Genomic DNA, 22,307 nt, shown 5'->3' with positions numbered 1-22,307 from the left:
ATACAAGTAATATATATATATCATTTTTAAGACCGGTGTCAAAATGATTGGCAACCCTAAATATTCTATCTGCATTTACATTCTACTTTTTTAAGTTAATCTCATTTTAGGAACTGTATTGTGGCCTTCCCTGGCTTCCTGTTTCACTGGGGTATATCCAGGCTCTGTCGTAGCCGGCCGCGACCGGGAGACCAATGGGGCGGCGCACAATTGGCCCAGCGTCGTCCAGGGTAGGGGAGGGAATGGCCGGATGTAGCTCAGTTGGTAGAGCATGGCGTTTGCAACGTATGAAAAAAATAATAATAATGTATGCACTCACTAACTGTAAGTCGCTCTGGATAAGAGCGTCTGCTAAATGACTAAAATGTAAATGTAAAATGTATAACAATGAGGTAACACGCATGTAAAATCCCTTTGTTATTGTCACACCAGCCTTCGCTTTGGCTCCCCCTCCTGTCCAGCTCAGGCGTTCGGCGTCACCGGCCTTCTAGCTTCGGCCAAACCTGCTGCTGGCAAACACCCTTCACTCATCAACCCCGGACTTGTCTCGTCATTATTGCACACACCTGGTTCCAATCCCCACGCTATCACTGTGTATATATACCCCCTCTGTCATTTGTCTTGGTTGGTCATTGTATATGTTGCTTGTTTTCCTGAGAGGAATCTCTCCTACTATTTTCTGAGTACTTTATATTTTGCACTGTGGGTTTCGTCCCGCTTTAAGCTATGGTGCTTTAATAAATTCAGTAGTTCTAAACCTGCGACTGCCTCCTGCCTACTCCTCTCTACACTTGTGACAGTTATCCATCACCATGGGAGAATTCGCAAACAAAAAGCCACAGATGGTTGTTGAACATCATAAAATCAGGCAATGGGTACAAAGAAATTGCTAAAAAAAGAACACAACTACTAGGGCAACGATTAAGAAGTTTCAAACCACTGGAACAGTGGTAAACTTGCCTGGTATTGGACACAAGTGTATCTTGTCCCCACACACAGTAAGGAAGATAGTTTGCGAGGCAAAGAATTTTCACGGGCCAAAGTTTGAAAATTACAGAACTTGGTCACATCTTGGGGTCACCAAGTCTCCAAATCTACAATTAGACGCCACTTCCATGCCAATAGGCTCTTTGGGAGGGTTGCCAGAAAGAGCCTTTATTGAGAGCAACCAACACATGTAAATTCCTGGAGTTTGCTAAACGGCATTGGAATAGGTGCTCTGGTCAGATGACACAAAAATAGAGCTTGGCGTTGAAAGAAGGATGCATATGAAGAAAAAAACCTCATACCTACTAGGGCTGGGAATTGCCAGGCACCTCACAATATGATATTATCACGATAATTAGGTGTCGACGATATGTATTGCGATTGTCATAATTCTACATGTATTGCGATTCAATACTGTGATTTTATTGAGATTCCATGGTCCAAACATATTGCTCACCACATGTCTGCTGCAGAGTGACAAGAGATAGCCATGAGAAAACAAGTTTTGATCAGTCATGGAAATAAAAGTGCTGAAAACAAATTGGCTCCCTATTTAAAAAGAAGATGGAGAACAAGCTATGAAGGAAAAATACTGGAGTTTTGGTGCAGTTACAGCCAACTAGCACAAACATATTGCGATATTGTCAAACCGGTACAATACGATATATCATCAAAAAGAATATCCCGATATGTAACTATTGATTTTTTCCCCCCATCAATAATACCTACTGTCAAATATGGTGGTGGATCTTGGATGTTATGGGGCTGTTTTGCTTCCACTGGTCCTGGAGTCGTTGTTAAGGTCAACGGCATCATGAACTGTAGCAAGTACCAGGACATTTTAGGCAAAAATCTGGTTGACTATGCCAGGAGGCTGAAACTTGGCCGTAAGTGGATATTCCAGCAAGACAATAACCCCAAGCACACATCATAATCCACAATGAAATGGTTAACTGACCAGAAAAATCAATTTTGCAATGGCCATCTCAGTCTCCGGACTTGAACCCCATTGAAAACCTGTGGTTTGAATTGAAGAGGGCAGTCCATAAGCGCAGACCAAAGGATATCAAGGATCTGGAAAGATTCTGTATGTGTTCTCCAATCTCATAAAACATTTGAGAAAAGGGCTCAGTACCATTATCCTCGCAAGGGGAGGGTGCCGGAGTATTGAAAACAGGGGTGTCAATAATTGACACCTACACTACCGGTAAAAAGTTTTAGAACACCTACTCATTCAAGGGTTTTTCTTTATTTTTTACTATTTTCTACATTGTAGAATAATAGTGAAGACATCAAAACTATGAAATAACACATATGGAATCATGTAGTAACCAAAAAAGTGTTCAACAAATCAAAATATATTTTATATTTGAGATTCTTCAAATAGCCACCCTTTGCCTTGATAACAGCTTTGCACACTCTTGGCATTCTCTCAACCAGCTTCATGAGGTAGTCACCTGGAATGCATTTCAATTAACAGGTGTGCCTTCTTAAAAGTTAAATTGTGGAATTTATTTCCTTCTTAATGAGTTTGAGCCAATCAGTTATGTTGTGACAAGGTAGGGGGTGTATACAGAAGATAGCCCTATTTGGTAAAAGACCAAATCCATATTATGGCAAGAACAGCTCAAAAAAGCAAAGAGAAACGACAGTCCATCATTACTTTAAGACATGAAGGTCAGTCAATAAGGAACGTTTCTTCAAGTGCAGTCGCAAAAACCATGAAGCGCTATGATGAAACTGGCTCTCATGAGGACCGCCACAGGAATGGAAGACCCAGAGTCACCTCTGCTGGAGAGGATAAGTTCATTATAGTTCCCAGCCTCAGAAATTGCAGCCCAAATAAATGCTTCATAGAGTTAAAGTCACAGACACATCTCAACATCAACTGTTCAGAGGAGACTGTGTGAATCAGGCCTTTATGGTCAAATTGCTGCAAAGGAACCATTACTAAAGGACACCAATAAGAAGAAGAGACTTGTTTGGGCCAAGAAACACAAGCAATGGACATTAGACCGGTGGAAATGTGTCCTTTGGTCTGGGGTCCAAATTTGAGATTTCTGGTTCCAACCGCCATGTCTTTCTGAGACGCGGTGTGGGTGAACGTATGATCTCTGCATGTGTAGTTCCCACCGTAAAGCATGGAGGAGGAGATGTTATGGTGTGGGGGTGCTTTGCTGGTGACACTGTCTGTGATTTATTTAGAATTCAAGGCACACTTAACCAGCATGACTACCACAGCATTCTGCAGCGATATGCCATCCCATTTGGTTTGGGCTTAGTGGGACTATCATTTGTTTTTCAACAGGACAATGACCCAACACACCTCCAGGCTGTGCATCAGATCACCTGGCATCCGCAATCCCCCGACCTCAACCAAATAGAGATGGTTTGGGATGAGTCGGACGGCAGAGTGAAGGAAAAGCAGCAAACAAGTGCTCAGCATATGTGGGAACTCCTTCAAGACTGTTGGAAAAGCATTCCAGGTGAAGCTGGTTGAAAGAATGCCAAGAGTATGCAAAGCTGTCATCAAGGCAAAGGATGGCTGTTTGAAGAATCTCAAATATAAAACATATTTCAATTTATTTAACACGTTTTTGGTTAGTACATGATTCCATATGCATTATTTCATAGTTTTGACATCTTCACTATTATTCTACAATGTAGAAAATAGTACAAATAAAGAAAAACCCTTGAATGAGTAGGTGTTCTAAAACTTTTGACCGGTAGTGTCTCTTTTTTAGATTACTTGTTAAACAAAATCTCTTTCTCTGAGTAATTGTATTAGTATACAATAATATAGTTTTGCTCATCTTTATCAAGGTTGCCAATCATTTTAGACGTGACTGTATATCTCTATACCTATCACTGACTCTTTATCTGTATGTCATTCTGAAAGCATAAAGAGATAGCAAACATTTCAAATATAGCATTATGTCTCTATTCATCTCTAGATATCAATATATCTATTGGTATCTGTTTATCCATCATTTTGAAAGGATTACAGAGAACAAAACATTCTATAATTATAAAGATAGATGGATATCATGATCTATAGCTCTATCAACTACCTATTGTACAAAGTTCATTCAAACCATGGTAAAGGATATCTAAAAGTACATACCATATTAGGTAGGTTTCCAATTCAATTTACCTGGCGAGCTGGGACAGTTCTTTCTGTGCGAGAGGATTCCCGTGCTTCCCCAAAAGGTTCTTGACCAGTTTTAGCCGTGTCTATACACGACACACAATTATATACATTTTTGCAGGGAAATTGCATTGGGGAATGTGATTTGTTTACTGTAAGGCTACAATTGTAAATGGAATTAATAGGTTTCTTAACATACCTCTTCTGTTGGTAAAGCCACGTACACCCGTTTTGCAAAACGTCTGTGAATAAAAACAGTTTGAGAACATGTTGCCATTAGGTAGGACATGAAGACTTGAAGGACAATTCCACCACTTTATAACCAGTTATTATGCTGCTAGGATACACTGAATGTACAAAACATTAGAAACACCTGCTCTTTCCATGACATAGTGAATCCAGGTGAAAGCTTTTATTCCTTATTGATGTCACTTGCTAAATCCACTTCAAATCAGTGTAGATGAAGGGGAGGAGACAGGTTAAAGAAGGATTTTTAAGCCTCGAGGACAAAAAAATACATGGTTTGTGTATGCGTGCCATTCAGAGGGTGAATGGGCAAGACAAAATATTTAAGTGCCTTTGAATGGGGTATGGTAGTGAGTGCCAGGCGCACCGGTTTGACTGTGTCAAGAACTGCAACGCTGCTGGGTTTTTCACGCTCAACTGTTTCCCGTGTGTATTAAGAATGGTTCACCACCCAAAGAACATCAAGCCAGCTTGACACAACTGTGGGAAGCATTGGAGTCAACACGGGCCGCCAGATGCCCATCGCTGTATTAGACGAAGACAACCACAGCAACATATAGCAGGAAATTCCAATATGATCAGGAAACTATAGACATGTTATATAGATAGCTAAAAATGACTGTCCATCATTTATTTTATTAGTTATCTCAGGGATCCTACTTGAGAAGCAATTTCCAGTTTTGCACATCACTAAACAGTCAATAGCCATGAAATCATCAAATTACACTAAAACTGTGTGTATGACATCACTAAATACTTCATAATAACAAACCAAATGTTAAATGTGGCGGAGTTGCCCTTTAACAGTGCTACCTTTTGGCAGAGAGACCTCACTGAAAAGTAAACCTGGGTTGTGTTCAGTAGGCACACAAAAACATATGAAACAGGTAGGGAGGTACAAATTGGGCATCCCCTGCCCCAACCACACTGGCCTACAGTACCTAAGTACAGCCTCGTCCAGCTCCTGAGGCCTGTTGGTGGCACCCATCACCAACACCCGCTCATCCCCACCAGATTGCACCTAAACACACACCAAAATAAATATTATTGGCAGCAACACAGACAATATACAGTGGGGGGGGGAAGTATTTAGTCAGCCACCAATTGTGCAAGTTCTCCCACTTAAAAAGATGAGAGAGGCCTGTAATTTTCATCATAGGTACACGTCAACTATGACTGACAAATTGTGGAAAAAAAATACAGAAAATCACATTGTAGGATTTTTTATGAATTTATTTGCAAATTATGGTGGAAAATAAGTATTTGGTCACCTACAAACAAGCAAGATTTCTGGCTCTCACAGACCTGTAACTTCTTCTTTAAGAGGCTCCTCTGTCCTCCACTCGTTACCTGTATTAATGGCACCTGTTTGAACTGGTTATCAGTATAAAAGACACCTGTCCACAACCTCAAACAGTCACACTCCAAACTCCACTATGGCCAAGACCAAAGAGCTGTCAAAGGACACCAGAAACAAAATTGTAGACCTGCACCAGGCTGGGAAGACTGAATCTGCAATAGGTAAGCAGCTTGGTTTGAAGAAATCAACTGTGGGAGCAATTATTAGGAAATGGAAGACATACAAGACCACTGATAATCTCCCTCGATCTGGGGCTCCACGCAAGATCTCACCCCGTGGGTCAAAATGATCACAAGAACGGTGAGCAAAAATCCCAGAACCACACGGGGGGACCTAGTGAATGACCTGCAGAGAGCTGGGACCAAAGTAACAAAGCCTACCATCAGTAACACACTACGCCGCCAGGGACTCCAAATCCTGCAGTGCCAGACGTGTCCCCCCTGCTTAAGCCAGTACATGTCCAGGCCCGTCTGAAGTTTGCTAGAGTGCATTTAGATGATCCAGAAGAGGATTGGGAGAATGTCATATGGTCAGATGAAACCAAAATATAACTTTTTGGTAAAAACTCAACTCGTCGGGTTTGGAGGACAAAAGAATGCTGAGTTGCATCCAAAGAACACCATACCTACTGTGAAGCATGGGGGTGGAAACCTCATGCTTTGGGGCTGTTTTTCTGCAAAGGGATCAGGACGACTGATCCGTGTAAAGGAAAGAATGAATGGGGCCATGTATTGTGAGATTTTGAGTGAAAACCTCCTTCCATCAGCAAGGGCATTGAAGATGAAACGTGGCTGGCTCTTTCAGCATGACAATGATCCCAAACACACCACCCGGGCAACGAAGGAGTGTCTTCGTAAGAAGCATTTCAAGGTCCTGGAGTGGCCTAGCCAGTCTCCATATCTCAACCCCATAGAAAATCTTTGGAGGGAGTTGAAAGTCCATGTTGCCCAGCGACAGCCCCAAAACATTGCTGCTCTAGAGGAGATCTGCATGGAGGAATGGGCCAAAATACCAGCAACAGTGTGTGAAAACCTTGTGAAGACTTACAGAAAACGTTTGACCTGTGTCATTGTCAACAAAGGGTATATAACAAAGTATTGAGAAACTTTTGTTATTGACCAAATACTTATTTTCCACCATCATTTGCAAATAAATTCATAAAAAATCCTACAATGTGATTTTCTGGAGAAAAAAAATCTCATTTTGTCTGTCATAGTTGACATGTACCTATGATGAAAATTACAGGCCTCTCTCATCTTTTTAAGTGGGAGAACTTGCACAATTGGTGGCTGACTAAATACTTTTTTTCCCCACTGTACAATGCCTTCGGAAAGTATTTAGACCCCTTGACTTTTTCCACTTTGTTATGTTACAGCCTTGTTCTAAAATTGATTAAATTGTTTTTTCCCCCTCATCAAGCTACACACAATAGCCCATAACGACAAAGCAAAAACAGGTTTAGAAATGTTAGCAAATGTATTACATAAATAAATATCACATTTACATAAGTATTCAGACCCTTTACTCAGTACTTTGTTGAAGCACCTTTGGCAGCGATTACAGCATTGAGTCTTCTTGGGTATGACGCTACAAGCTTGGCAAACCTGTATTTGGGGAGTTTCTCCCATTCTTCTCTGCAGATCCTCTCAAGCTCTGTCAGGTTGGATGGGGAGTGTTGCTGCACAGCTATTTTCAGGTCTCTCCAGAGATCTTTTCATCAAGGATCTGCAGAGTCTTTAGGTGCCTTTTGGCAAACTCCAAGCGGGCCGTCATGTGCCTTTTACTGAGAAGTGGCTTCCGTCTGGCCACTCTACCATAAAGGCCTGATTGGTGGAGTGCTGCAGAGATGGTTGTCCTTCTGGAAGGTTCTCCCATCTCCACAGAGGAACTCTGGAGCTCTGTCAGAGTGACCATCGGGTTCTTGGTCACCTCCCTGACCAAGGCCCTTCTCCCCCGATTGCTCAGTTTGGCCAGGTGGCCAGCTCTAGGAAGAGTCTTAGTGGTTCCAAACTTCTTCCATTTAAGAATGATGGAGGCCACTGTGTTCTTGGGGACCTTCAATAATGCAGACATTTTTTGGTACCCTTCCCAAGTTCTGTGCCTCAACACAATCCTGTCTCGGAGCATCTACGGACAATTCCTTCGACCTCATGGCTTGTTTTTTGCTTTGACATGCACTAACAACTGAGGGACCTTATATAGACAGTTGTGTGCCTTTCCAAATCATGTCCAATCAATTGAATTTAACACAGGTGGTCTCCAGTCAAGTTATAGAAACATCTCAAGGATGATCAATGGAAACAGGATGCACCGGAGTTCAATTTCGAGTCTCATAGCAAAGGGTCTGAATACTTATGTAAATAAGGTATTTCTGTTTTTAATTTTTAATACATTTGCTAAAATAAAAAAAATAAAGTTTTTTCCTTTGTCATTATGGGGTATTGTGTGTTGATTGCTGAGGAATTTGTTTTATTTAATCAATTTTAGAATAAGGTTGTAACGTAACAAAATGTGGAAAAGGTCAAGAGGTCTGAATACTTTCTGAAGGCGCTGTATCTCTTGGACAGATTTCATGTGGAAGAGGCCAAATCTTCATGCAGGATATGGACAAGACAAAAAAATCCAATCAAAGTTTATTGGTCGCGTACACAGTTTAGCAGATGTTATAGCAGGTGCAGCGAAATTCTTGTGTTCCTATCTCCTAAACAGACATGGCCGGATGCAGGATGTGGCCAAAACAGACAGAATCCCTCCAGGGACAAACATTGCACACACGCTCATGAACTCATAAAACAACATTTTAAACAGTTGACAAAATGAACACTGGAACACACGTGTGCATGCGTAGAAACACACACAGGGGAGACCTCCTTACCCCATCAAATTCAATCAAGAACTCGGTCTTCAGACGTCTGCTGGCATCATGTTCTCCCTCTCTTCTCTCACAGAGTAGACTGTCGATCTCATCTGTGTGGGGTAAGTAACAGTAGTCACAATCTGAATGGAAGGGTCCCATTATCCTAGTAGTCTATGCATAGTCGCACTCTCAGTTTCCATCAGTTATTAAATAGAACATTCTTCCCAACATGCTATAATGCAACTTTCTTGCATAGAATATCTGTGCTTATTATTAGATTGCAGGTAATGAAACATTATCGTTATGTGCTTCCTTGACCAGTTCATTGCAGTTACGTATTCTTCTTGGTTTATCTAACAAAGTCAAAGTTACCTATGAAGATGATCGAGGGTTGCAGTTCTCTGGCGACGGCAAACAGAGCTCGCACCAGCTTCTCTCCCTCCCCCACCTACAGGGAAAGACCAAAAGAATAGCAAGTTTACTCTGAATTGCGAGTTTACTCTGAATAGCGAGTTTACTGTGAATAGCGTGTTTACTCTGAATAGCGAGTTTACTCTTTTTCTACAAGGGTCTACTTGAAATGACTGATATATGTTTTTCTACTAAACTCAGTTGAACGCACTGACTAAGTCGCACTGGATAAGAGCATCTGCTAAATAACTAAAAAATTAAAGTGTAAAGAGATCGTTCCGCTAATAATGTACTCACATATTTCGAGGTCAAGCTGGCTGCACTTATGTTGAAGAACGTGGCGTTGGACTCCATGGCCACTGCTTTAGCCTATCAGTAAAAAAAGAAGAGGTAAAATGTAAAATGCAGAACATTATCCTTATTTTGAGATATTTTCAACTAAATGCTCTATAATCCTTATATTCACGTTTTTTTTTGGTTCACTTTGTTTTAAATTTGATTATAGCATACCCATATTACTGCTCTATAGAATCACCATTTGTTTTTAATGCAGTTCAGACACATTTTGGGAGATTGAGTACATTAATGATGGCTAAACTACATTCATGATGGATAATACAATTTTGTATGACAGAAAAACACAAAATATTTAGCCATACATTCTGTGTCATCGGTCATAGTACTCTGCAGTAAAAGTACCACCATATAAAAACATAAAGTACTTATTAGCCCTAAACCAACTCTACTCTTGAACAAAGCATCTCACAGTTAGAGGATGTCAAAACAAGCAAATCCAGTGAAAGGACTCTGTCCATTGTCTATATTATAAGTATTATATTAGTCTTCTATTATAAAGATTTTACAATACAAATGTATCGTTTTTCTATGAAAATTGTTAATCTATTTCATGATCACTTGTGGTCTTTGTGAGCCTAACCAAGACCCACTCCAACTAGTCATTTCTCATTCGGTCTCTTGCCAATACCAAATGGTACTGCACCACACTCACCAGCATGGTCTTTCCGTTGCCAGGAGGACCGAAGAGGAGAAGGCCTCGTGCTGGAGCCCTCAAGCCTGTAAACAACTGGAAGAAAAAAAACATCTACTCAGCACTTATACACATAGTACATAGTCCTGAAGTTCAAAATTACTGATTGAACATTTACTGTATATATACACAGTATAAAGTGGGTAAAACAGTACGTAAACATTATTAAAGTGACCAGTGTTCAATGACTATGTACATAGAGCAGTAGTCTAAGGTGCAGGGTTGAGTACCAGGTGATAGCCGGCTAGAGAGGTTCAGGGCAGAGTACTGGGCAGAGGCTGGCTAGTGGTGACTGTTTAACAGTCTGATGGCCTGGAGATTGAACATGTTTTTCCAGTCTCTCGGCCCCAGCTTTGATGCACCTGTACGGTCTCTGCTTTCTAGATGGTAGCGGGGTGAACAGGCCGTAGCTCGGGTGGCTAAGGTCCTTGATGATCTTCTTGGCCTTTCTGTGACACCAGGTGCTGTAGATGTCCTGGAGGGCAGGCAGTGTGCCCCCGGTGATGCGTTGGGCTCATCGCTCACCCTCTGGAGAGCCCTGCGAATGGTGCAATTGCCGTACCAGGCAGTGATACAGCCCGACAGGATGCTCTCAATGGTCCATCTGTAGAAGTTTGTGAGGGTCCTAGGGGCCAAGCCGAATATCTTCAGCCTCCTGAGGTTGAAGAGGTACTGTTGCGCCTTCTTCCCCACGCTGTCTGTGTGAAGGGACCATTTCAGGTTGTCAGTGCCGAGGAACTTGAAGCTTTTGACCCACTCCACTGCGACCCAATCGATTTTTCCTGGCACCACTCTGCCAGGGCTCTCACCTTTTCCCTGTAGGCGGTCTCGTCATTGTTGGTAATCAAGCCTACCACTGTTGTCGTAACATGACTGAACAAGGCGTTAATGGCCCGCGAATAGTTTTAGAATGGCTCGTGACATGGTTTATGAATGTTAAATGCGGCCCGCCAATGGAGATGCATCCAGCTGCAGCGCCAAAGTGCAATAGAAGGAAATAAATGTAGTGCCGGTAATATGGTCACAACTTTTGAACAGTTTGGGCTAGAGACAAGCGGTTTTCTCTGTAGTAATTGTGCAACCGAAAGCACTGTTTTTCTTTCTCTATGGCACACGGAAACATTGGTACAGTGAAGCCTAATCATTACAACAATTATTATCTGGCTGATTATTTTTTTAGGTGCACTGGTGCTCCAATATAAAAATGCCAAGGTGAACAGCAAAATAGGCTCTCCTATGAAGCTTGAACACATTTGCTCGTACCACGGATCCCCCTCTTATTCAATATGATCTAAAAGCCTAAACTGATCCAAGACCAGCACTCCTACTCTGAGACGCTTTTGTAGGCCGTCATTGTAAATAAGAATTTGTTCTTAACTGACATGCCTAGTTAAATAAAGGTTAAATAAAAAAATACAGACCATTATGTTAGGACTGCCCACATGAACAGTTGCTGCTCAAATTTTTTACTGACAGGTGATACTTTGTAAGAGGCAGCCTGTGAAAATACTTCCATATTCACATCACTCCATGATCCATTGAGTTGCTGTTCCGCTCTAATCTCACCTCTGGCCTCAGTGCAGGCAGGATGACTATTTCCTGTAGGGCCTGCTTAGCCAGCTCCTGGCCAGCAACGTCCTCGAACCTCACTGATGAGCCACTGAAACACACACGAGACTGGTCTGAGTGCTCATTCCCATACAGAAATATAGACATACTCAACTCTGCCTGGGTTGTGTTCATTAGGCAGCAAAGATGGACTGAAACAAGCAGGCTGGACTTTTCCATGTCAGAACGTTATAAAAAGTGTTGCATCGGTGTGCCCTATTGAACACGACCCAGGTCAAGCAGTCAACGTCTATTGTGTTCCAAACTGAGACACCTTGCAAAGCACATGCTTTACGTCCAGTGAATAATACATAAGACTGATCATTGTCTCTCACCTGTCTATGATCTCACTGAGGATGAGGTTGGCAAGCTTGCTGTCCACGTTCTTCAAGTTCTTCACGTCCCTCTTCTTCAGTGGGGACATGGATGTGGGAGTGGTGGGTTTACAGTTTGGCCGGTTGCCCACTTTACCCTACAACAAAAGAACAATGACTTCAGATTTGGTTACGATTTTAAACAAGCTAATCTCTTGGAATGATGATTGGAAATTCTCCTATTTTCTTCTTATTTTTGCCAATTTTGTCTTCCCTTCATTAAAAATGGATATAGTCTGGAGACGTTCTATTAGCATTATGTTTTTTATTCCAGCTCCTTTATAGTCCATGGCTATGGTGCTAGTCTAGCTATTCCTTTTAGAGCATAATGAATAAGATTACATGGACAGGGAGGAACTGGTCCTAGATCAGCATTCCTACTCTGATACACTATCAATATGGGCCCTGGACTCTTGGCTAGATGTGGAGTTAGTTGAGGAAAGACAATCTGGGTCTCACCTTGTTGCTGTTGGACTGGGGGGCCGGTCTGTGCTGTGTGTGACTACTAGAGGGCCCACTGAAGCTGGGGGAGTGCTGGTGGCCCCTGTGGCCTGCCGTCAAGGGGTTTTTTGGCGTATGCTTTGGTCGTGGGAGGGAGTGACTGGAGTGAGTAGTCAGGGAGTCCCTCTTTTTGGGTACGGCTCCATTTACTGCCAAGAGCAAGGAGACATTTAGAACCATCGAGGTAAATGATCGATTATTTATCAGTGTGGTAGGTAAGGACATTTAATTAAGCTGTGTGTGAGCTAATGTCCCTTCAGTAGAGGCATATGATTCTCCAAGCCTGATTTAGTCTTAGACTGCGTGAATCTGAACAGGTCAAACAGACTTCAAGTCCATGTAGTCACTGGACAAAGCTGGATAAACACCTGCCAGTGTTTCTATGTGAGAGAAATATGACTGTAGTTTGAGGTAGCTATCAGTGTCAGTGTGAAGAACATATTGATAAATACACAGACAAAGCAGCAGAAAGAGTAAAATAAATAGGTAACACTTAACTTGAAGGGAGCTTACTGTACCATAGGCATTCAAAGATTAAATGGAAAAACCAGGAAAAGTCAGGAAAAGTAGGATATTGGTTTGGAGGTAGATCAATTTCAATGATGTATGAAGAGAATAAAGCCAGAAAAACTGGAATTCCTGAATAATCAGGAACAATGACACCCCTGAAAACACTTTTAAGAACCCAGTCATGACACCTGAAAGCAGATTCCCAGTAGCACCCACCTGAGCGTAGATGCCCGTTATGGTACGACTGGTTTGAGCTCTCTGTAAAGATGTCTCTCTGAGCTGGCCCTGAACGCAGCTTTGCTACACAACAGGAATGACAACGACAACAACAAAACGAGGTTGGGAAAGGGAATAGGAGAATCGGAGAAGGGAGGGAAAAGAAGAAAAGGAAATTATACTTAAAATAAACAAATAAAATAAGGGGTGCCATGCCAGCATTCTTTGAATGGGGGATGAACAGCAATGTTTTGGGATGGTTCCTAAGTTAAGTTGTCATGCCACATCCAATAATGAGGCATATAGGGTAGGACAGAGAGGATTGTCAACATTTCAGTTTCTTAGGCAGCAAAGCCAAACATAGCAGCCATTTCTAACCAGGACGAATCAAACACAAAGAGTAGTGTCGTGTTCATTAGGGAAATGTTTTAAAACATTCTGCAACGCAAAAGGAAAATGAGCGTTTCTTATTGGACAAGTCTAGGTTTGTTATCTTAGGTTTGGTGCCTAATGAACATGACTCAGGATAATGTTGCAGCCAGCTGTGGAATGATGAGAAGCTTCTGAAACAGCTTTGGGGGACCACTGAGTGGATTTATACCATAACTTACTAATTCTGTCATTTAAAGGATAACTTTTTTTTTGGGGGGGGGGGTCCATTGTGTGTTTAATAAAAAGGCACTGGAGTATTTATGGCCTAATCCCTTTTGGTGCATAAAGTACATTGTAGTTTGGAAGTCAATGTGATGTCAATACAAAAAGTGTGTATGAGAACTATACTATGAGTTGCACACCCTTTTGCCCTCACAACAGCCTCAATTCATCAGGGCATGGACTCTACAAGGTGTCAAAAGCATTCCACATGGATGCTAGCCCATGTTGACTCCAATGCTTCCCACAAGTGTGTCAAGTTGGCTGGATGTCCCTTGGGTGGTGGACCATTCTTGATATACACGGGAAACTGTTGAGCGTGAAAAACCCAGCAGCGTTGCAGTTCTTGACACACTCAAACCTGTGTGCCTGGCACCTACTACCATACCCCGTTCAAAGGCACTTTAATATTTTGTCTTGCCCATTCACTGTCTGAACGGCACACATACACAATCCATGTCTCTCTGAAAAATCCTTCTTTAACCTGTCTCCTCCCTCCATCTACACTGACTGAAGTGGATTTAACAGATGACATCAATAAGGGATCATAGCTTTCACCGGATTCACCTTGTCAGTCTATGTCATGGAAATGTTTTGTACACTCAGTGTATACAGGCCCTACACGTTTTCTTTTTTCTCCAAGAGATACAAAGCTATGGAACGATTTCAGTGCCAACAGCAATTATATTTGAAATCCATAATTTTGAATTTGTATTTGGATATTACATTTCAGTTCAATCATTTTGAATTTGTAATGCACAAACTGAATGAATAATTGTACATTTCAATTTCAATTGAATATTCAAATTCAATATCTATACATTAAGTTTCAATGTGGTAAATATTGCATTCATTGTCTTGTATATCAAGTTTACAAACTATCATTTAAAGTTTATCAAAGTTTCAGATATTCAACTTCTCAGATGCATTCAGATTCCATTTTTTTTATTCAGCCCTCTAAATTAAGATTCAAAACCAGAGACAACATCATGGTACTTTACCAGCCAGGAATGGTAGAGGAGAACAGATAGAATCAAACGCTCTCTGTGGAAAATAGAAGCGTCTGGTGGTTTCTAAAGTCAGTGTGGCATGTTTAATTTATTTTCTTCCTATGAATTTGGCTCTAGCGTTTTAACCGTTTGGGCTATAAGATATTACCTTGAGAATGTCATTTTGGAGTCACTTTTACCTTGTGGATGTCATTTTAGAGTCACTTTTATTGTAAATAAGAATAGAATACATGATATTTCTGCCTCCATCTTTCTCACTCATCAATATTCACGATTCATTCTGAATTATCCGTAATCATGGTAGCATCCACATTAATGTAGAAATGTTTAGAAACATATTATATTCTTATTTACAATAAAAGTGACTCCAAAATGACAATACATTATTTACCATTCATTTCTATTGGGCACAAAATAATCTGAAACACAACCAAAACAAACAGCAAATGCATTCAACAAGTTTGTAGAGTCACAAGCTTGCTATAGTCATTGTGTGCTTTGAATATGGGACCAAATACAAATGTTGTACTCCTTTAATACACATAAGTTAATTTGTCCCAATACATTTGGTCCCCTTAAATAGGGGGACTATGTAGAAAAGGTGCTATCATTTCTAAACGGTTCACCCAATATGGATGAAAATACCCTCAAATTAAAGCTGACAGTCTGCACTTTAACCTCCATCACTGTATCATTTCAAATCCAACATGCTGGAATACAGAGCCCAAAATATATAAATGTCACTCCAATGATTAATCCACAGACAACGGTGGTGGGCCTGATCACCAACAACGATGAGACAGTTTATAGGGAGGAAGTCAGAGACCTGGCAGTGTGGTGCTACATTTACATTTTCATTACATTTTCGTCATTTAGCAGACGCTCTTATCCAGAGCGACTTACAAATTGGTGCATTCACCTTATGATAGCCAGTGGGACAACCACTTTACAATATATCAACAAAACATTTTGGGGGGAGGGTGGGGTAGGGGGAGGGTAGAAGGATTACTTTTATCCTATCCCAGGTATTCCTTAAAGATGTGTTTCAAGTGTCTCCGGAAGGTGGTGAGTGACTCCGCTGTCCTGGCGTCGTGAGGGAGCTTGTTCCACCATTGGGGTGCCAGAGCAGCGAACAGTTTTGACTGGGCTGAGTGGGAACTATGCTTCCGCAGAGGTAGGGGAGCCAGCAGGCCAGAGGTGGATGAACGCAATGCCCTCGTTTGGGTGTAGGGACTGATCAGAGCCGGAAGGTAGGACAACAACCTCTCCCTCAATGTGGACTACAGGAAACAGAGGGCCAAACACGCCCCCATTCACATCGACGAGGCTGTAACGGAGCGGGTCGTGAGCTTCAAGTTTCTCTGTGTCCACATCACTAAGGACCTATCATGGTCCAAACACACCAACACAGTCGTGAAGAGGGCACGACAACCTCTTCCCCCTCAGGAGGCTGAAAAGATTTGGCATGGACGGCAAGGCGCTACAGAGGGTAGTGCGTACGGCCCAGTACATCACTGGGGTCAAACTCTCTGCCATCCAGGACCTCTATACCAGGCGGTGTCAAAGGAAGGCCCTAAAAATGGTCAAAGACTCCAGCCCCCAAGTCATAGACTGTTCTCTCTGCTACCACACGTCAAACGGTACCGGAGCGCTAAGTCTGGGACCAAAAGGCTCCTGCAGCTTCTACCACAAAGCCATAAGACTGCTAAATAGTTAACCAAATAGCTACCCAGACTATCTGCATTGACCCTTTTTGCACTAACTTTGACTCTATGCATACACACTGGACTCTACCCACACACTCACACATACAGTACTTACACTGACACTCCAACACACACACACACACTCACCTCACACATAACACGTACACACATTCGCCACACACACACACACATCACATACACTGCTGCTACTGTCTATTATCTATCCTGTTGCCAAGTCACCTTACCCAAACCTATATGTACATACATTATCTCCTCAATTTCCTCGTAACCCTGTACATCGACTCGGTACCCCACGTATATGCTAAGCTATCATTGCTCATTGTGTATTTATTCCTCGTTTACAAAACAAAATCCTATCATTATAACATTTTTTTATTGTATTCTGCATTGGTGGAAAGGGCCCGTAAGTAAGCGTTTCACTGTTAGTCTACACCTGTATACGAAGCATATGACAATTAGAAATGGATTAAAATATTTAATATTCAATCAAATTGAAATTGAATTAAAACTGAATGCAATATTCATTCAATTCAGTTTCAAATCCTGAAATACAAGTTCAATTTATGAATTTAATGATTCAATTTGTGCATTACAAATTCAAAAATATTTAATTCAAATTCAATATCCTTATACAAATTCAAAATTATGGAATTCAAATACAATTTCCATTGGCACTGAAATCACTCCATACAAAGCTAACAGACATACTGTATCTAAGCTATCATGAAAAGCAACAAATGTCACACAATCAAACATTATGTCACACAATCAAACAATGTCCTGCCACGCATTCAACATGCATGTAGTCGGTCAGAAGGTGCCATGCGGTATCAATGCGGACGCGGAGGCAAGACATTCAAAAAATTTCCAAATGCTCGATTCTCACCTAAAAGCTCCAGGCGATCCTTTGCCATGATCAGATTGGTGATCATCTTGGCCTGTAGACGTTTATCACGTTCACATTTCTCGCCTGGAAGAGAAGAGAGATTAAAAACAAATCAATAAGTAAAATAGCAGTTTTCGTAATTGTTTTCCACTTTTTTTTTGTTGCTATAGAAGAGGTCTCCAACTCCGGTCGTAGAGCTACTGGGTATGCAGGTTTTTGTTCCAGCCCAGCAGCCACACACTAGCTGTTTCAAATCAGGACCACTGAGCTGAACAATGTGTGTTAGTGCTAGGCTGAAACAAAACCCTGCATATCACTAGCTCTCCAGAGTTGTTGAAGAAATCTGCACTATAGGTCCTAGGAAATACAAAATACAGCAAAGTATGCACAGTCAACTCACCGCTTTCAGCTACCTCGATCGCGATGCCCCGCTCGAGCTCTGCGATTCCGCGTTTGTACCACTGGACTGCCTGCTCCTTGTGCACTAGTAACACACAAACCACAAGGTCGGGACAGTCAGACAAGCCCAGAAAAATAGCATTTTGAGGTTAGAGTACATACAAAGAAATTGCTCACAGTCAAATAAGATCCAACAAAAGCCAATGTAAAAGCATGAGATAGGCTATTTAGTACTTTTGCAGTAGGCTAAGCATCCTTTAGTCTACAGTACATATTTGCCATGCATTAGGCCTTCATGTTTTAGGCCACATATTTTACATGTTTATGTGTTGCCTAAAGGTATAGCATCTCAAGAGGCATGGGAAGTGTAGTAAAAACAGACATTTGCGTGGCATAACAGACAGTCATGACCTCAAACAAAGCTACAGAGATTCATGGATCAATCAGTGTGTAAACCATAATGAAGTGAACTATAATTAATCATTTCACATGACTGACCCAGTCTCTTAAACTCCCCTGGCCTGGAGCAGTGTCAAGTCATGGGACTGATTTTCATAGCTGTGAGAATATACAGGATATCCACTCCTCATGAGTGGTCCTCTGTAGCTCAGCTGGTAGAGCACGGCGCTTGTAACGCCAAGGTAGTGGGTTCGATCCCCGGGACCACCCATACACAAAAATGTATGCACGCATGACTGTAAGTCGCTTTGGATAAAAGCGTCTGCTAAATGGCATATTATTATTATTATTATTATGAGTGATTCTGAGTATTTTTGAGACCGGGGCTCCCTAATCCCCAAGGCAGTCAGACAGGCCCTAAAATTCAACTGGGTTCAGTTGAGTTGTGTTCATTAGGCACTAAAATGAGAAAACAGGCTGAAACAGGGAGGAATTGTCGAATAAGAATCGCTGATTTTAGTTTTTCCATTGCAAAATGTTTTGGTTTTTTATTAAGTTGCATGCCCTGATGAACAAGACTCTGCTGTGGCCTATGTATTGCTTCGATTAGGATCTTAGCAATATGAGAACTGTCATGGTATCCTCTAGCCATTTAAGGACAATGATAGCTGCCACTCCGGCCCTCCCCATGTCAATATATAAATAAATAATTAAGATGGATTTTCGACTTTCACTTCAAATCACCACTCATCTCTACAGATGTAGGTTACTTAGGGGCATGATACAGGCCAGAGCCTTTTAATGCTAATAAATAGATGGATGTGATATAAGCTTAGCCTTCATTGAAAAGGTCATGACTCATGATAAGATATGAAAAGATTCCAGATCTAATTCCATGTATAAGCTAATGTCCAACCATGGTAAAAACAAAGTAGGACATTTAGATAGACCAAGACAGGGACTGGGAATGCCCCATCTTTCAGTGAGACAAACCAACAAACCTAGATTTCAATAACACAAGTCGTTTGTTTCAAAAGATGTGGGCCAACAGTGCGGCATACTGGGGGACTCATGTTCAAAGTGACGGCAGAGGGAGAGCTAAGCGTACAAAAGCCTCACAAAAGAGTCCAAGGCCCTCGGTTGAATCGGGCCCTTTGTTCCGTGATCCCAAAACCATTTTCTCTCCCCATGCCATCACAATGGTGCTACACAGGGAAACTGGATGTCTGATATGGGAGTGGCCTAGTTGGAAAAGAGCACAAGAGGCTTCCTACACTGCAGTATAGGCCTACTCGAAAAAAAAAACACTGAGTGGTAGAAATATACAATATACAGTCAACCCCTGAATATATGCAATGGTTTGGGACTGGTGTGACTGTGTTCACTAGGCTAAACCTGAGGATGTACAGTATAGCGGTAGAGTACAGTAATCCCCTTGGCACGTCGCTCCAGCCAGTTCAGTAGGTCAATCGAACATTGGCAGAGAAGACGAGGATGCAGATGTAGGGGGTTTCCAGGGCTGGAAGATTAGGCTGGACTCTGCTTTACTCCAACTACTACGCTAAAGCAGATGATCAGATGTCTTAAAATTCTGCCTTCAGCACGGTAAGGGTTTGGCTTATCTATAGCCTGACTCAAGACACTGCTGTGCTCAATAGCTTGGGGACGAGGTTAGCTTATGACAGACCTAGGAGTCTGGGAGAAAGATAATCAATAGATTTTGGGTGTGTGCATTGAAAACGCGGGTCTAACTAACCAAACTCACCAACTTCACGAAAGTATAGCCTAGGCCTTTCAAAACATAGCAAGATGCCCCACTGACTGTAGCCTGTTGTCCTATGTCCTCCGGCCCCTGTGTATTGAGGGGAGGAGTTTCTTAAACGCAAACAAATGGAACGGGGAGGGACCTACCTGAATTTGTCCAATAGAAATTGTTTTAGTTGCAAAACCTTCCTTTTTCCAGCTGTTTGGACTAATGATTACACCCCAGTTACAGTACATTGGAACATTGTAAATAGTCACGAAGGAACTTGATTCATTCTGTTCACCCATGCATGATGACACGGCCAACTCTGAGAGGAGAGGGAATCGGATGGCATTTTCCACCCTGCTGACGATACCAATTAATGTCGGCTCACATCATCCCAGCACATGTCTATTGATCCCCTGGGATCACACAGATTGGAGCAAGGCACATGCAGATAGGCAGTAGCTCTGCTGTTGTATTGTATAGGCTACTGTGTGTATGTGAACAGTATATTGGGAATGTGAACCGTCCTGGTTTCCAAAACACGGTGGTACGAAGGAGGACCAACCATACTTATTTGCTGGTTTTTGCATATCCACAGACTATTGCCCATCTTTCTTATTTTCCTTTTTTAACTAACTGTAAAATATTCATTGGCACCTTAATTTATGCAGGCTAGTTAGACTAGATCATCACGATAAAAAAAAAAGCAGCAAATAGTGGGCTGGGTCTACTGGTGGCTGTCCCCCGCACTTAGCCGCTAACATATTGGCCCCTTTCGCCCCTGGGCCTACCATATGCCTGACTGCATTCAGCCAGTCTGAGACCTAGCCATATTGAACAGTCTGCATAACTCTGTCAACCAGCTCAACAGTAAGCTATTGTAGTAATAGTGTGGTGGTATAATGGACAGATATGCATCTGTAGTCCAATAAGCTAATATCGGTATGTGATTGCAGACTGAATGTCATTGACAGAACAACTTCTCTCTCTTTGTCTGCATGATGACTTTATAAAAACGATGTGCGGTTTCTATGGAAAGCCCCATAAATACACAACATGTCAGGGATCAACACTTCAGCACCACACCTTTCATCATGCAGAAAATCACAACTTGAACTAGTAAGAAAACAGACCTCTCTTTCTGTACTTCCTGGTTTGCATTTAGAACATCATAATATGTTGACATGCTCCATTGCTTTGCTGTTTGGGTACAGAGCCTGTGTTTGAAGCAATAGGCCTAGTTAAATTGAACCAGTTGTTTCAATCTGTATTGACAGTAGTATCTTTGTTTGCATTATCCACACATGGGTGTATAACAGTTGATAACTTGACAACTGCTGTTAAATCAAATCAAATTGTATTTGTCACATGCGCTGAATAAAACAGGTGTAGGTAGACCTTACCGTGAAATGCTTACAAGCCCTTAACCAACAATGCAGTTAAGAAAAATAAGTGTTAAGTAAAAAAAATATATATATATATATATATATATATATAAGAAAAATTATAAATCATTAAAGAGCAGCAGTAAAATAACAGTAGCGAGGCTATATACAGGGGCTACCGGTACAGAGTCAATGTGCGGGGGCACAGGTTAGTCGAGGTAATATGTACATGTGGGTAGAGGTAAAGTGACTAAAGCTAAGCCCAGCTAGCCAACAGTCAGTGGTGCTGCTGCAAATACCATACCTTTGTCATCCTCGTCAATTCTCAGAGCCACTGAGATGTACTCGAATGCTTGTTTGTGGTGGTTTCGGATCTGCTCGCCGCTGTCCTGCTCGCACACCTTGATCACATGCTCGTCTGCTGCCCGTTGTTTGGGTCTCGCAGCCATAGCACGAGACAGCCGCTCGCAAAGCCAGGCGAAGAGTACGCCAAAATGCAAGACGAGGACACGGAGCACTGCAAACAACGCCAGCAGTGGGTAGGAGAAGTAGTACAAAGTTCGTTTATGTAGTGACACCTGGTCGCAAGTGTCCCCTCCGTCGGGCGGGGACCCTGCAGGGCCTCGCTTCTTTCTGCTGCCTCTTCCTCCCGGAGAACTCATTCACCCGACGACTCGCTATCGTATCCATAACATAACGGTCTTGCCTTTTGCTTGGGTTGCCTCTCAACTTTTGTAGCGTCTACAGTTGCCACACATTCTCCGACATGGTGGTCCAAATGTTGATCAAATTGGACGGGACGATTACCAAACTAACAAAAGGGTAAGAGAGGAG

General features: G+C 42.0%; 1 protein-coding gene across 2 annotated transcripts in view; it reads right to left on the bottom strand.

Moving 5' to 3' along the window:
- Positions 1–22,294, bottom strand: part of LOC121572383 (spastin) — a 32,567-nt gene extending 10,273 nt beyond the window's left edge. The window contains exons 1-14 of one of the 2 annotated variants that reach the window (XM_045222149.1): positions 21,778–22,294; positions 17,941–18,024; positions 17,541–17,624; positions 13,267–13,350; positions 12,499–12,689; positions 12,001–12,137; positions 11,624–11,717; positions 10,019–10,093; positions 9,307–9,378; positions 8,971–9,046; positions 8,617–8,708; positions 5,323–5,402; positions 4,335–4,377; positions 4,142–4,221 (exon numbers count right to left, since the gene is read on the bottom strand). In XM_045222149.1, coding sequence (XP_045078084.1) covers positions 4,142–4,221; positions 4,335–4,377; positions 5,323–5,402; positions 8,617–8,708; positions 8,971–9,046; positions 9,307–9,378; positions 10,019–10,093; positions 11,624–11,717; positions 12,001–12,137; positions 12,499–12,689; positions 13,267–13,350; positions 17,541–17,624; positions 17,941–18,024; positions 21,778–22,135 — 1,550 coding nt within the window. In that variant the 5' untranslated portion in view covers positions 22,136–22,294. The remainder of the gene's footprint in view (positions 1–4,141; positions 4,222–4,334; positions 4,378–5,322; positions 5,403–8,616; positions 8,709–8,970; positions 9,047–9,306; positions 9,379–10,018; positions 10,094–11,623; positions 11,718–12,000; positions 12,138–12,498; positions 12,690–13,266; positions 13,351–17,540; positions 17,625–17,940; positions 18,025–21,777) is intronic. The other variant, XM_041884439.2, reaches the window with a different exon arrangement.
- Between the last annotated feature and the right edge of the window lie 13 nt (positions 22,295–22,307).

The sequence above is a fragment of the Coregonus clupeaformis genome, chromosome 8, assembly GCF_020615455.1.
Source record: "Coregonus clupeaformis isolate EN_2021a chromosome 8, ASM2061545v1, whole genome shotgun sequence".
NCBI classification, from domain to species: Eukaryota; Metazoa; Chordata; class Actinopteri; order Salmoniformes; family Salmonidae; genus Coregonus; species Coregonus clupeaformis.
This window is presented reverse-complemented; position numbering and strand designations above follow the sequence as displayed.